The following is a 14,102-nucleotide window of genomic DNA, read 5'->3' as shown; positions in this document are numbered from 1 at the left end:
TCCAGTACTGGGGTTACAGGTGTGCCCCGCCAGCCATGTCTGGATTTGTTTGTTTTTTAACATATAGTTTCTGAGAGGTCAGACTCAGATCCCCAGGTTTGCATTGCAAACATTTTACTGACTGAGCTATCTTCCTAGACCTACTCCCTACCCCTTTGTGTGTGTGTGTGTGTGTGTGTGTGTGTGTTTTAAGATTTTATTTTTTAAAAAGATTTATTTTATGTATATGAGTAAACTGTTGCTATTTTCAGACACACCAGAAGAGGGCATCAGATCCCATTACAGATGGTTGTGAGCCACCATGTGGTTGCTGGAATTTGAACTTGGAACCCCTGGAAGAGCAGTCATTGCTCTTAACCACTGAGCCATCTCTCTAGCCCTGTTTTTTATTGTTAGTGTATGTATGTATGTAAGTATGTATGTATGTATGTATGTATGTATGTATGTATGATGTATGTGCATATGTGAGAAAGAGGGAGAGGGAAGGTGTTTGTGCATGTAAGTACAGTGCCCATGGTGTTGGATCTCCTGGCATTGGAGTTACACATGGTTGTCAGCAGCCTGACCTGGGTGCTGGGAATCAGGCTTTTGGTTGGCAATGCAATATGTCCTCTTAGTTGCTGAGTTGTCTCTCCAGTCTCTGTCATGCCGTCTTTATTTGTTAGGGCTGGGGATTTGGTTCAGTATTGGGTACTTGCCCAAATTTATCCTAGGCACTACAAATAATTTTACTTAAGTAATAAAATATACTAGTTATGTGTTTGCAACCAGCCCTTGTAAGGTCAGCAGCAACTTTAAAGCTTCATCTGATTCGTTACACATATACGTCAAACAGTGATGTATATTCGTTGTGTAAATATTTTCTTGCTTACATTATCCCCTTATTAAGGGGAATTCCCCCCCTTTTCCATAGTGAAGGGGTCTGTAACAAACATTTTTTTTATTTCTTCTGGCTCTGTTTTCTTAGACTTATGTTTGAAAGTGAGGGCCTAGTCTGAGACACACACGATTTCACTTAGTTTATTAAATTGCTTTCTAAAAATTTTCTCTTGCCAGAAATCATGGCTTATAATTTGCTTAAATACTATATTCAGTATTATGGGCCTTATTTTTTTTCCACAGTTGTGTTTTGTTTCCTAGATTACAAGTGAAACTGAATGTCTTTTAATACTGCTTTTTTTTTTTTTTTTTTTGGAGCTGGGGACCGAACCCAGGGCCTTGCGCTTCCTAGGTAAGCGCTCTACCACTGAGCTAAATCCCCAGCCCCTTAATACTGCTTTTTAAAAACTACAACTGAATCTTTTACCAAAACAATGTGTCCTCTAAACCCACGAAAATTACACAAACTCTCAGAAGCAACTGTGCACCAGAAATTCATTTGGAAGTTTCCTTTCTATACATTGTTAGCAAAGCACTTTCTAGAGTAAGCGACCGCTGTGCCAAAAAGACTGTGTTCTATAAATATCTTTGACGGATATGTAGGACCTCTTTAAGGAACTCCCGCCACATATGGCTAAGATGTTTGAGGCTTTCCCTTCGGCAAGAGCAAAACCAGCACTAACAGCCCAATAGCAGGAAGCCGGGAGTTCCTGGCAGAAGGCTGGCCGACACTTGTCTGACTCACATTTCGTCAGTAGCGGGTGGCACATGTCTGGTAAAGACACAAGTTACAGGGTTCAGTGTTTATTGACCAGTTAAGGTTCCTCTTGTTGCTGTTAGTGATTAACGCTACTCTAAATCGTCCCGGCAGTGGTGGTGGTGTGAATTCCTTGCTGCCGCCTCAATGTTCTGGATTCCCAAATGAAAGGCACACACACATACATGCACATACACATGCACAACACATGCACACACACTGCCTTCTATTTTAATATGCCTTAAACAGCTTAATGGTTGGGCCACTCCCAAACTTCCATGTCGCTAACGCCTCCCCTCCGGTACTCCTGAGTTATTACTTACTAAAATTTATATTCCATGTTTGCTACCCTAGACCCAGTGGAGGGTGTTGGGGGAAGCTGGGGCCGCTTTTCCCTGGCTCTTCCATGATCAGCATGCGCTCTCTCTCTTCTGCAGCTCTCAAGCCTGGATCTTACTCCTTTCTGGCATGGCGAATCTCCTTTCTACCCTTGGTCCCCTTGACCACAAATCCTAAAGTCCCACCTCTGTCTTCCTGCCCTGCCATTGGCTGCTGGCAACTTTATGTACCAACCAGAACCAACAGGGGGCAGGAACCGTCAGCATCTTACTTACATACTGACTCTTGGGAAATTTTGGGAACCCAAATAACATAATGTAAACATTAGACCAAATCCACAACACCTTTCAGATGGGTTTTCTCTTAAATTTCTTTTGAATACATTTTTAAAAATTTAAAGTTTTGTGTGCATGAGTGTTGGCCAGGATGTATGTGTCAATGGGTCCCATAGAAGCCAGAAGAGGGTATCGGATTCTGTGGGAAATAATTACAGATGATTGTATACAGCCATGCTGATGCTAGATCCAAACCCTGGTCCTCTGCAGGAGCAGAAAGCGCTGTCAGCCATTGTGCAGTCTCTCCAGACCTTGGGATGATTCTTCTTTCCTTACATTTGTATACCTTGCTTCTATTCAATTGTTGGTTGGTTGGTTGGGGTTGGTTGGTTGGTTGGTTGGTGGGTGGGTTTTTCAAGACAGGGTTTTGTTTATTTATTTGTTTAATGTAGCCTTGACTGTCTTGGAACTCTCTCTGTAGACCAGGGTGGCCTTGAACTCACAGAGACCTGTCTGCCTCTGCCTCTCAATTGCTGGGATTAAAGGCGTTGCCACTACCACTGGCTGTACATTTTTCTTATTAAGTGGCAGGAATTCTCTGTAATATTTTAGATCACAGCCCCGTTTTAACAGTTAACTTGTCTTTTCGTTGATTTGCGAGATAAAGAAATGCAGATGCACTTATAATTATTATGAATCTTTCCCATATGAATTACGTTTTCCTTAAGTAATTCTTTAGTGTCCTATGACCTGGAAGCTATGTTCCTATATGCTCATTTAAACTTATGTAGAGGGTGAGACAGATAAGAGAGAGGGAGGATAGAGAAAAGCGGGTAATCATTACCAAAGTGCACTCAAGGCAGGGAAATGCCTATAACATCATCAGTATTCTAGGTTAGTACAGTTTACAGCAGTGAACGACTGCTGCTTGATATCAGAAATTGATATCAAAGGAGGTACATCTGTTGTTACCCTGCTTTGATCATGGCATACTGTGTGAATGTATTATATTCCACAAATATGATGTCAACTTAAAGACAAAAATTATCCTGAAAATGTACTTGTGTGGATAAGCACATCTCTGTCACCGCTCTATACCTCTGGGTCTGAGGGAGGCAGTGACACATGCATCCCATCTGTGGTTGAGCATCCCAACACTTATTCTCTGCACTTTGATCAAGTGGAGTCTCTACTTTAACTATCGCCAAAGGAAAAGACACTTGCTGCTCTGATGAGGACCACAGTTGTAGCAGGCTTACCCTGGGACCTGGGCCCCTCTAGCCACAGGTTCTTACCCAGATTTCCAGCACTAGGCATGAATTTCCCTACCTGGGGTAGACCATAAACCTGACGGTTATCCTCAAAACAGCCACACCACTCTGCATCCAGGGTGTATCTTGCCATGCCAGTTGCTATTATAGCTTGCAGGGTCAATGCTATTATTAACTATTAGTTCTGGGTAAGACCATTGATGACTGTCCACTCCCAGCAGCCTGCATGACACACTCCAGTAATATGGTTACTGCCCTGGTCAGCTCCAGCTTGCTTTCGTCATGTCTGGTGACCAACGTGTGTGGTGTCTTCAGCTACAGAGTATTACTGTCCTCTATTCTCCTTCGAGATAGGATGTTAGTGTACAGCCCAAGCTGACCTTGAACTCATGTCTGCTTATGTCTCCCAGATTATAGGCATGTACCGCCACACCGGCCTTGCAAATTTTAAAGTTACTGCTTTTTCTAATACCTTTTATCATGAATTATTCCTGCCATACGGTTGTCCTATTTAAGGTATATTCAGTGGTCTTTGGAATATTATGTGTTATGACCCTGTAAAAATGACCACTTTTGAACATTTTCATCACACGAAAACAAAAACAGTGTGCCCATTAGCTGTCATAACCAGCCACTCCACTTTCTTTCATGTCTTTGATCCATGCTGGGTTAAATTTTATACAAGGTATTAAGTATAATTTTGCATCTCTAAGATAAATCCTACTTGCTCATTATGAATAACAATTATTCTTTTTGGTGCTAGATTTGGTTTTCTAGTGATTTTTGTTGAAGTTTTTCTCTTGTAACAACCTATGTTTGTATAAGATCCAAGTGGTAGTTGTAGGATCCACATGACACTGACTTCATATAATAACTTGGAAATGTTCCTTTTGCTTCTAGTTTTTATAAGAGCTTGTATGTATTTGCTGCCAATTCTTTAAAGGTTTGGTAGAATCGAAGTCTGAAGCCATCTGTACCTGTTCTTTCTGGAAAGTTTTTAAATTGCTAGTCAGACTCTTTGTTACAGGCCTATTCTTTTTCTCTTTTATTAATTTTAATACTTCATGTCATTTAGTAATTTGTCAATTTTGTTGAATTGATTTAACTACACAGTATATCTTTATAATTATTTTATTTGATAAATCACACTTGCTTGGTTTCATCAAATTGAGAATATCTTTTGCCATTTATTTACTCAAGTAGTTTTCCCCTTGCCTTTTCTCTAAGATCTGGAATAAAAAGTATAAATGTATGGATTACCTGATCCTATTCCACAGATTATGAAAGCTGCACATTTCCCTGTCTTTTCGTCTTTGGATTCTGTTTTTGTATCATTGCTATTTTTGTGTGTTGTGAGTGTGTTATGTAGTAAAAAAACAGACGAGCACATTTGCATCTTTATACAATGTCACAGTTAATTGAATAACAACACATTCACAACCTAAATTGGTTTCATTAGTTTCTGTTTGCCCAGTGATACCAATTCTGCCTTATAGCTAGCTGCTGGCGCCAACAGCCCCTCGATACCTTTCTTATTTGCTAATACGTAATTAATACTGTGCATATCCATGCACAGGGTTATAGAATGCCCGAAAGAGCTTAAAACACTAGAGTTTAGAAAGGCTGTTCTGAGTTGGAGGTAGAGACTCAACACAGGTACAAGAAGAGTTTCTGTGACCACAGGGGCAAAGCTGCTCAAGGCAGGATCTAGATGCAGGCCAGGGGCAGAGACAGGGGTCCTTTGCTATGGCAGTTTTCCTGGACAAGACTCATAAGAAGGTACTGACCAGGCAGAGGGCCTGCCAATGTTTGGTCTTGAAAGGCTTCTTCTAAAGTCTGGGGTAAGGTTCCATTGCTCTGATTGATAGTTTTTTCTCTTTTGCCTAAGATTCTGGACTTGAAAGTACAAATGTGTGGGCCACTTGATCCTGTTCTGCAGATTACGAAGGCTCTGCATATTTCTCCTCAGGAGGCTGGTCTTTGTAACATAACGTGGCATGTTTTCCAGTGTCATTATTCATTGGCATGATCCTTAGAGCTCATTGGCCAATCAATTTAGCTGAATTGGTGAGCTTCAGGCTCAGTGAGAGAATGCATCTTAAAAAAGTAACATGGATGTGACTAAGGAATGCACTTGGTGTTGGTCTCTGGACCACACACACACACACACACACACACACACACACACACACACGAAGAGAGAGAGAGAGAGAGAAACAGAGAGACAGAGACAGACAAAGAGAGAAAACGTAGAGTCACTCCTTGATATTTAAAATGGAGTAACTCATGTTGTCAAGGCTGTTGCTATGTAAAATGTAGTCATTCAGGGGTCAGGTGGACACTGAAAGCTGAAACGGGTACAACACAGAATCAGCCAGGGTAGGTCTCTGCGTATTTTGCTCATTGTCTGCAGAGAGGTCCTGCCCTCTCTCCAGTGTTACATCTGCTTACAATGACTGATGCTCATTCTGGCTGTGGACACAATTTTTTGTGAAATTTTTATATGTCTGAAATGTTACATTTACATTCATTGTCAGTTTTATTTTCTGAGACAGTTTCAATATGCACATACTTGACTTGAACTTGCTACATAGCCTTGAATTTCCTTTTGTGTATGTTACTGATGATTGAGTCTGGACAAACCCTCTCCCGCTGATTCATTTCCTAGTCCTCTCACTTTTTGAGAGCCGTAAAGTGCAGACAGCTGTGAACTTTGGACCTTTCTGCCTCTTGAGTATCTGAGATTACAGGCCCGGGTCACCAATCCAGTTTAACCGATTTTTAAAAAATGCACAGTACCTTTTTTTTTTGTTGTTTGTTTGTTTTAAATTTATTTAATACTTAATAATAATTCTTTGGTTTCTGGGCAAACATCCCCCTCCCCCCTCCCCTTCCTTATGGGTGTTCCCCTCCCAACCCTCCCCCCATTGCCGCCCTCCCCCCAACAGTCTAGTTCACTGGGGGTTCAGTCTTAGCAGGACCCAGGGCTTCCCCTTCCACTGGTGATCTTACTAGGATATTCATTGCTATCTATGAGGTCAGAGTCCAGGGTCAGTCCATGTATAGTCTTTAGGTAGTGGCTTAGTCCCTGGAAGCTCTGGTTGCTTGGCATTGTTGTACCTATGGGGTCTCGAGCCCCTTCAAGCTCTTCCAGTTCTTTCTCTGATTCCTTCAACAGGGGTCCTATTCTCAGTTCAGTGGTTTGCTGCTGGCATTCGCCTCTGTATTTGCTGTATTCTGGCTGTGTCTCTCAGGAGCGATCTACATCCGGCTCCTGTCGGTCTGCACTTCTTTGCTTCATCCATTTTGTCTAATTGGGTGGCTGTATATGTATGGGCCACATGTGGGGCAGGCTCTGAATGGGTGTTCCTTCAGTCTCTGTTTTAATCTTTGCCTCTCTATTCCGTGCCAAGGGTATTCTTGTTCCCCTTTTAGAGAAGGAGTGAAGCATTCACATTTTGATCATCCGTCTTGAGTTTCATTTGTTCTAGGCATCTAGGGTAATTCAAGCATTTGGGCTAATAGCCACTTATCAGTGAGTGCATACCATGTATGTCTTTCTGTGATTGGGTTAGCTCACTCAGGATGATATTTTCCAGTTCCAACCATTTGCCTACGAATTTCATAAAGCCGTTGTTTTTGATAGCTGAGTAATATTCCATTGTGTAGATGTACCACATTTTCTGTATCCATTCCTCTGTTGAAGGGCATCTGGGTTCTTTCCAGCTTCTGGCTATTATAAATAAGGCTGCAATGAACATAGTGGAGCACGTGTCTTTTTTATATGTTGGGGCATCTTTTGGGTATATGCCCAAGAGAGGTATAGCTGGATCCTCAGGCAGTTCAATGTCCAATTTTCTGAGGAACCTCCAGACTGATTTCCAGAATGGTTGTACCAGTCTGCAATCCCACCAACAATGGAGGAGTGTTCCTCTTTCTCTGCATCCTCGCCAGCATCTGCTGTCACCTGAGTTTTTGATCTTAGCCATTCTCACTGGTGTGAGGTGAAATCTCAGGGTTGTTTTGATTTGCATTTCCCTTATGACTAAAGATGTTGAACATTTCTTTAGGTGTTTCTCAAAATGCACAGTACCTTTCCGTTCACTAATAAGTTGTCACGTTGGCAGCACACTTAGCTTCACTGTCATTTGATTCATCCTTTCTATTTATTGTGATCATTTTCCTTCTTTCTATTTTTCCATTTTATATATTTGTCTTCTTTATATATTTCTGGCTGCCACTGCTTATAGGTTACACATTGTATACCTTTTCCTTTAGATGTTAAAATAATTATTAACATCACTAACTCCTTAGCAATATTTGACTAATGAGTACCACATCCTGCTCACTAGCATACACTGTCTTTTCTCTGTCACACCTCCCCCACATTTTCACGACCTTATCATGCACTATTTTAGTTTCATGGTCTTTATATACCACAGTGCATAATCATTGCTGTTCTCGTGATCAGTACTGTTTGTATGTACATAGAAGCGTATAAATCCTTTGTTCACTTGCTTCTTGTGTTCTGTTTCTTCCTTATTCAGTTTCCTTTTCTGGCCTTCCTTTCTGCAGAAACCAGGATGTTCATTTTCCCAGCTCTTTGAAAATGACTAGTGTAGCCTTGGTCTTGAGAATTAGTCTAGCTGAACATAGAATTCTGGACTGAGAATACTTCCCTTTATAACTTTAAAAATAACCTGGTAGGGATTGGAGGACTGACTCAGTGGTTAAGAATGCCTTTGCAGAGGACCTGAGCTCAGTTCCCCTACCCACATCTGACAGCTCACAACTGCCTCTAATACTCAGGGGATTTGATGCCTTCTTCTGGCTTCCAGGTACCTGCATGTCCATGGTGAACACATGCACACATTCACACACAAAGAAAACTAGAAATAAATCTTCAAGACAGTAGCCCCTGTCCTTGTTGGTAGATCTCTTTTCATTCTAGTCTCTCTCCTCTACTGCCTGCCTCTGTCAACATTCCCATTATGGTCTTGTCTTTCTCATTGCTTAAATTCTTCTGCCATGTGTGGGGTTTGTTTCCTCTGGCTTTGGTGTTTTCGATTTTTCTTTCTCTGTTTCATTCAGAGTACGTGTACTTCTTATTAGTTCTGGAAATATTTCAGATATTACTTCTTGAACATTCCAGCTTTCAAGTCCCCTCTCCTGTCCCCTCAAGTCTTGCTTTATCTTGACTCATTTCCCTTCACTATTGGTTCTGTCATAGTGAGTGCACGTCTGTGTTCTGTGCTTCGTCTTCCACAGCACTGGTCCCTTTTCATCTGTTCTAGTCTGTTCTTGGTCCTTCCTATGGTTTTCACTAGAGACACTATGTTTCTTTCTAGAAGTGATGTTCAACTATTTTTTTTCAAATGTGCCCATTTTTCCATGTGTTATTTTTTCTTTTCAGATTCCTTCCTTAATGACTTTGTACTTTTCAGCACATTTTGCTCAGTAATGTGGATTTCTGGAAGTGTGGTCTTATTTTGTTGCTCTGACTCCGCTTTGAGCTGGATTTTGGCCTCCTGTATTCTCAGACTTTTCTTAAACAGAATCCTCCACTGCATGGAATCTCATGTGGTGCCGTGGGTTTGCTTTTGTACAGTGACTCCAGGTTATTACTGACAGGGCACAAACTGTATGTTAACATTTAGAAGTAGAGATGAGTAGCGTAGCATCTCAAAATTATTAGAATCAAAGTTTATGTTTATCACAGAAGACATTGTTTTCCTATCCAGAGGTCGGGTCCAGATCAGCTTTTGGTGGTTTCTGTATGGCTAAATAGACTTCCCCCTTTTTCATTTATAGCACATTATCCAAGAATCCCAGGTTATATAGAGGTCATGGTTCTTTTGTGTGTGTGTGTGTGTGTGTGTGTGTGTGTGTGTGTGTGTGTGTGTGTGTGTTGACAGAAGTCATATAGGAAAGGCTGTGGCAAGCAAGCTCTGGAAAGGGCCCACAGTTTGCATGGCTGCAATGGTTGCACTCTGGAGAGGCACATCCTACAGACTTTATCCCAGGATTGTGTCTCACTGTTGATATGCCTTTCCTGCCACTATCATATAGCCTAGTGATTCCTGGGCATCAGCCCACCCTATAGGACGAATCTCCTGCAGATAACATGAAGATGAACTTCATGAATTAATGCTGTTTAGATGAATTAATGAATTCCTGATTTGATTAAAATAATTTTACAAAGAAAGTTTAAAGAGAAAGTTTTAGTTGTTCAGCTAGAGAGATGTAATGAAGTTAGAATAAAGAAAAGAATGTGCCCCCTCCTCCCAAAACAGTCAGTAAAGGCTGCATAATAAGGACGACAATGAGCTTTCATCAATTACCTAATAAGAGAAATAGGCTTGGAACAGATTTGTGATCAAGGGAAAAAACATTCATTCTAAGTGAGATCCAAGGGTGAGACCACAGGTGTGTACTATGATAAAGCTTGGCCATGTGAGACTGTTGCATTGAACTTATAATGAGCTCATAGAATAAAACACTGCTTCAAACTTACTATGGACGTCCTTCTGTAACTCCCCTTCTATGTAACATTTTATTTATGCATAATTTTATGAAGAACTTTTGTCAGAAGGTATAAAAAGACTGAGAGAAAAATTAAAGTGTGGCTGTTAGGACTGTGTTCTATCCATCAAATGGAGGTATGTCTCTCTGTCTGTATGCATGTACACTTAAGAGTTGAAAGAGTTCAGAGTTTCTCTCTGGGCCAACCCAGACAATTAAGTTTTAATCTGTCAGTAGTGCTGACCCCAAAAATTGCCCACCACTATCAGCAAGTGGTGGGGGCCAATTGGCTGTTATCAGATTAACTGCAATCACCATACCCTTTTACAGTCTACCTCAGTTTACCATGTGATGTCAAAGCTGGTCTCTGTCTCTCTGTCTCTCTGTCTCTCTGTCTCTCTGTCTCTCTGTCTCTCTGTCTCTCTCTCTCTGTGTGTGTGTGTGTGTGTGTGTGTGTGTGTGTGTATGCGTGTGACCCAGTTTTTCATGTTTGCTAGGCAAAGTGCTGTATCTCTGAACTGCAAAACCTCAGTGCTCTCTTGCTTTGCTCCCTTTATGGAAATGAGAATTTCTTTCTTCTCTGTAAGCTCAGATATAAAATTGATAAAAATGTTTTCTTACAGGAAAGCAGAGGTGGGAGGAACTCTCTGAGTTCAAGGCCAGCCTAGTCTATGTCTGGTCTACATAGTGAGTTCCAAGCCAGCCAGGACTACATAGTGAGACCTTGTATCAAAACACACAAGATGTTTGTTGCTCAGTATCATCTTGAGAGTTTTTCCTCAGCTTAGCCAATCATCTTAGTAGCATCTACAACCTCCAGAGTGAGCTTCCAAAAACACAAGAAGCCTGATCACCTCACCACTGGCTGAGGAGCACAACTTACTAAAGCCTGCCTGACTCTGCATCTCCTGTTACTTTTCTGTGACCTCTAAGCTCTACTCACACTCCCTTCTTTCAGTTCTTGGAGCATGTTATTCTTGCATCCAACAGAGCTGTGGTGCTTTGCATTTTTTTCAGCTTGAAATGCCTGCTCCTGCCACTTGTCTGCTCACTGTTCAGTCATTTCCCTGGGGAGGCCATTCCTGACTTTCTGAGTCCTTCAGCATACACCAGTACTTTTGTTGTCTACTTTTCCAGAAATATGTTCTTTTTTATTGGATATTTTGTTTACTTACATTTTAAATGTTATCCCCTTTCCTGGTTTCCCCTATCCCATACCTACTCCTCCTATGAGGGTGCTACCCCACTCACCCACACACTCCCACCTCCCCGCCCTGGCATTCCCCTACACAGGGACATCGAGCCTTCACAGGACCAAGGGCCTCTTCTCCCATTGATGCCTGACAAGGCCATCCCCTGCTACATATGCGGCTGGAGCCATGGGTCTGTCCCATGTATACTCTTTGGATGGTGGTTTAGTGTCTGGGAGCTCTGGTTAGTATTGTTGTTCTTATGAGGTTGCAAACCCCTTCAGCTCCTTCAATCCTTTCTCTAACTCCTCCAATGGGGACCCTATTCTCAGTTCAGTGATTGGCTTCGAGCATTTGCCTTTGTATTTGTCATGCTCTGGCATAGCCTTTCAGGAGACAGCTTGTATTCGGTTCCTGTCAGCATGAACTTTTGGCATCCGCAATAGTGCCTGGGTTTGGTGACTGCATGTGGGATGGATCCCCAGGTGGGGCAGTCTTTGGATGGCCTTTCCCTGTGTCTGCTCCACTCTTTGTCCCTGCATTTCCTTTAGACAGGAGCCATTCTAGGTTAAAAATTTTGGAAATGACTGGGTGGCCCCATCCCCCAACTGGGGGCTTTGCCTAACCTCTGAATATGGTCTTTGGAGGTTCTCCCTCCTCTTTGTAGGGTATTTTAGCTAAGCTCATTCCTGTTGGGTCCTGGGAGCCTCTTGCTTTCCTGGCATCTGGGACTTGTTGGTGGCTACCCCCACTTACCCATTTCCCGTCGCTTGCTACACACCTCTGTTCAGTTTCTTGACCCCTCTGTATATCATCCCCATCTCCTCTCATACCTTATCCTGCTCCCCTTTCCCCCTTCCCCTCTTACCCTCCTCTCTTCCTCCCAAGTCCCCCCTACCCTCTCCCTCCCCTGAGTATTGTGTTCCCCCTTCTAAGAAGGACTGAAGCATCCACATCTTGGTCTTCCTTCTTCTTGAGCTTCATACGGTCTGTATTTATACATTCATCTATAGCATATTTGATTGCTACCAGACTCCCTCAGTAGTAGAGGTTTGTGAGAACAGAGGTGTTGTGGTTTGCCCAGTAGTTACTGTATTTTGATGCTAATTCCACTGCCCCAAGGACAGCTGCCTAGTCAAGGACTCAGAACTCAGGTCACTTCACCAGAATTACCTCTCCATTGAATTTGTAAAGTACTGGTGAGGGGCAGGTACAGGATAGAAGGAGGAGGAGGAAGGATGGGCGGGAGAGAAGTTTGAAGGAAGAGGAGGAGACTAAGGGAGAGAGGAAGAGATAGGAGGGAGAGAGGGAGAAGCCGTGGTAGGATAAGATGGCAGGAGATGTTAAGATTCTGCTCTGTGTATTTACAGGTTGTTATTAATGTTCTCAAGGGATGGATAGTACCGGGCTTTGTATGTTTAAGTGGGCAATTATATCTTACCAATTGGGTCAAAGATTGTTGTGTTGTGTGTTCTTTAATGTGAGGGTTTGAGTGTAAGAAAGTGTGCGGCTAGGATGTGTTTCCGCCCAGATACCTAGCAGATATCTTGGGGCACCGCAGTGTAGAGCTAGCTGGGTAAAAGACAACTACTCTTTTTTATTTTTATATTTTTACAACAACACAGAGGTAATTTTGTTTCCCACTGATTTTTGTCTCTGGGCACAGTGACTATAGCGTCCAAAGTCTTCTGTAAAGATGTGATGGGTAGATGGACAGCTAGACAGATAATGTGAAGAGTGAGTAGGAATGGCTACAGAAGGAAGGGAGCTCAGAAGAATGGACGGGTCATTGAATTATGGCAAAGAAATGTGCCAGGAACAATTTTTAGTGTTTTATTCGTGCAGAAGCACTTGTGAAAGCACACACAGCTGTCGCCTCCCAGATCTGTTATCTTGATGCTGTAGCAAACAAATACTTCTCTCCGTAGGAGGCGGTGCACTGACGTCAGCAGCCTGCTAGGAGAAAAGGGTGTGGAGAGTGGAATTATTTTGGACATTTGAAAGCATTTATGTAACTTGAATCTCATATTACGGTTTTAAAAATATGCTTTTCCCCATAATTGGTTGTGTTTAATTTGTACTAGCTCAGAAGTGTTTTCTCTCAAAAGTATTAGTGTTAGAAAATTATCAGTCCTCATTTTATGATAGCGTGACCGAGATAAGCCTGTCAGTCAAAAATTGAAAAAGAATTCTCTGAGTGAGGCAGTGGCTAGCATCTTTTATTTATTTTTTTGGCAGCAGCAATATTTGTGTTGTAGACCATGCAAACCGTGAAATGCAGATACAACTGCAGACCAAACTGTAGATATTTCACTGGCATTGAACCTGTGGGCATTTTAATAGGAAACAGTTTTTTTCGTAATTGCACTTTAAGAACTACTCATAGGATTTATTGAAGGAAAGCTGAAGCCTCAGTTTGTCTCTCTGAGAGCATGACGTGTGTCACATCAGCACCTGAGTGCTGAGTCAGCTGTCCCAGTGATGAGAGATTTGCCTGTTGGACGTTCTTACGGCCTAACTCTCTCCATCTGTGTAAACACTCACCTTGTCCTTGCAGCACTTAAACGCAGAGCGCTCTTACAAATCCCAGATTGCAACTTTACACAAGTCTCTTGTGAAGATGGAGGAGGAGCTTCAGAAGGTTCAGTTTGAAAAGGTGTCTGCGCTCGCAGATTTGTCTTCCACAAGGGAACTCTGCATTAAACTCGACTCAAGCAAAGAACTTCTTAACCGACAGCTGGTTGCCAAAGATCAGGAAATAGAGATGGTATGTAGTATGTCTATGATTGCTGCTACTGTAACAGTACTTTACTTTTGAAAAAAGCATTTTGCTTTTTTCATAAAATACTATATCAGACATTTATGCCTT

General features: G+C 42.1%; 1 protein-coding gene across 13 annotated transcripts in view; it reads left to right on the top strand.

Annotated features, from left to right (window-relative positions):
• Positions 1 to 14,102, top strand: part of Tsga10 (testis specific 10) — a 107,195-nt gene that overhangs the window by 75,494 nt on the left and 17,599 nt on the right. For 8 of the 13 annotated variants that reach the window (NM_001393709.1, XM_063266679.1, XM_063266671.1 and 5 more), the window contains one exon: positions 13,791 to 14,000. The exons of the other annotated variants lie outside the window; for them this stretch is intronic. In NM_001393709.1, the coding sequence (NP_001380638.1) occupies positions 13,791 to 14,000 (210 nt within the window). The remainder of the gene's footprint in view (positions 1 to 13,790; positions 14,001 to 14,102) is intronic. 13 annotated transcript variants of the gene reach the window in all.

Source organism: Rattus norvegicus, chromosome 9, assembly GCF_036323735.1.
Source record: "Rattus norvegicus strain BN/NHsdMcwi chromosome 9, GRCr8, whole genome shotgun sequence".
NCBI classification, from domain to species: Eukaryota; Metazoa; Chordata; class Mammalia; order Rodentia; family Muridae; genus Rattus; species Rattus norvegicus.
This window is presented reverse-complemented; position numbering and strand designations above follow the sequence as displayed.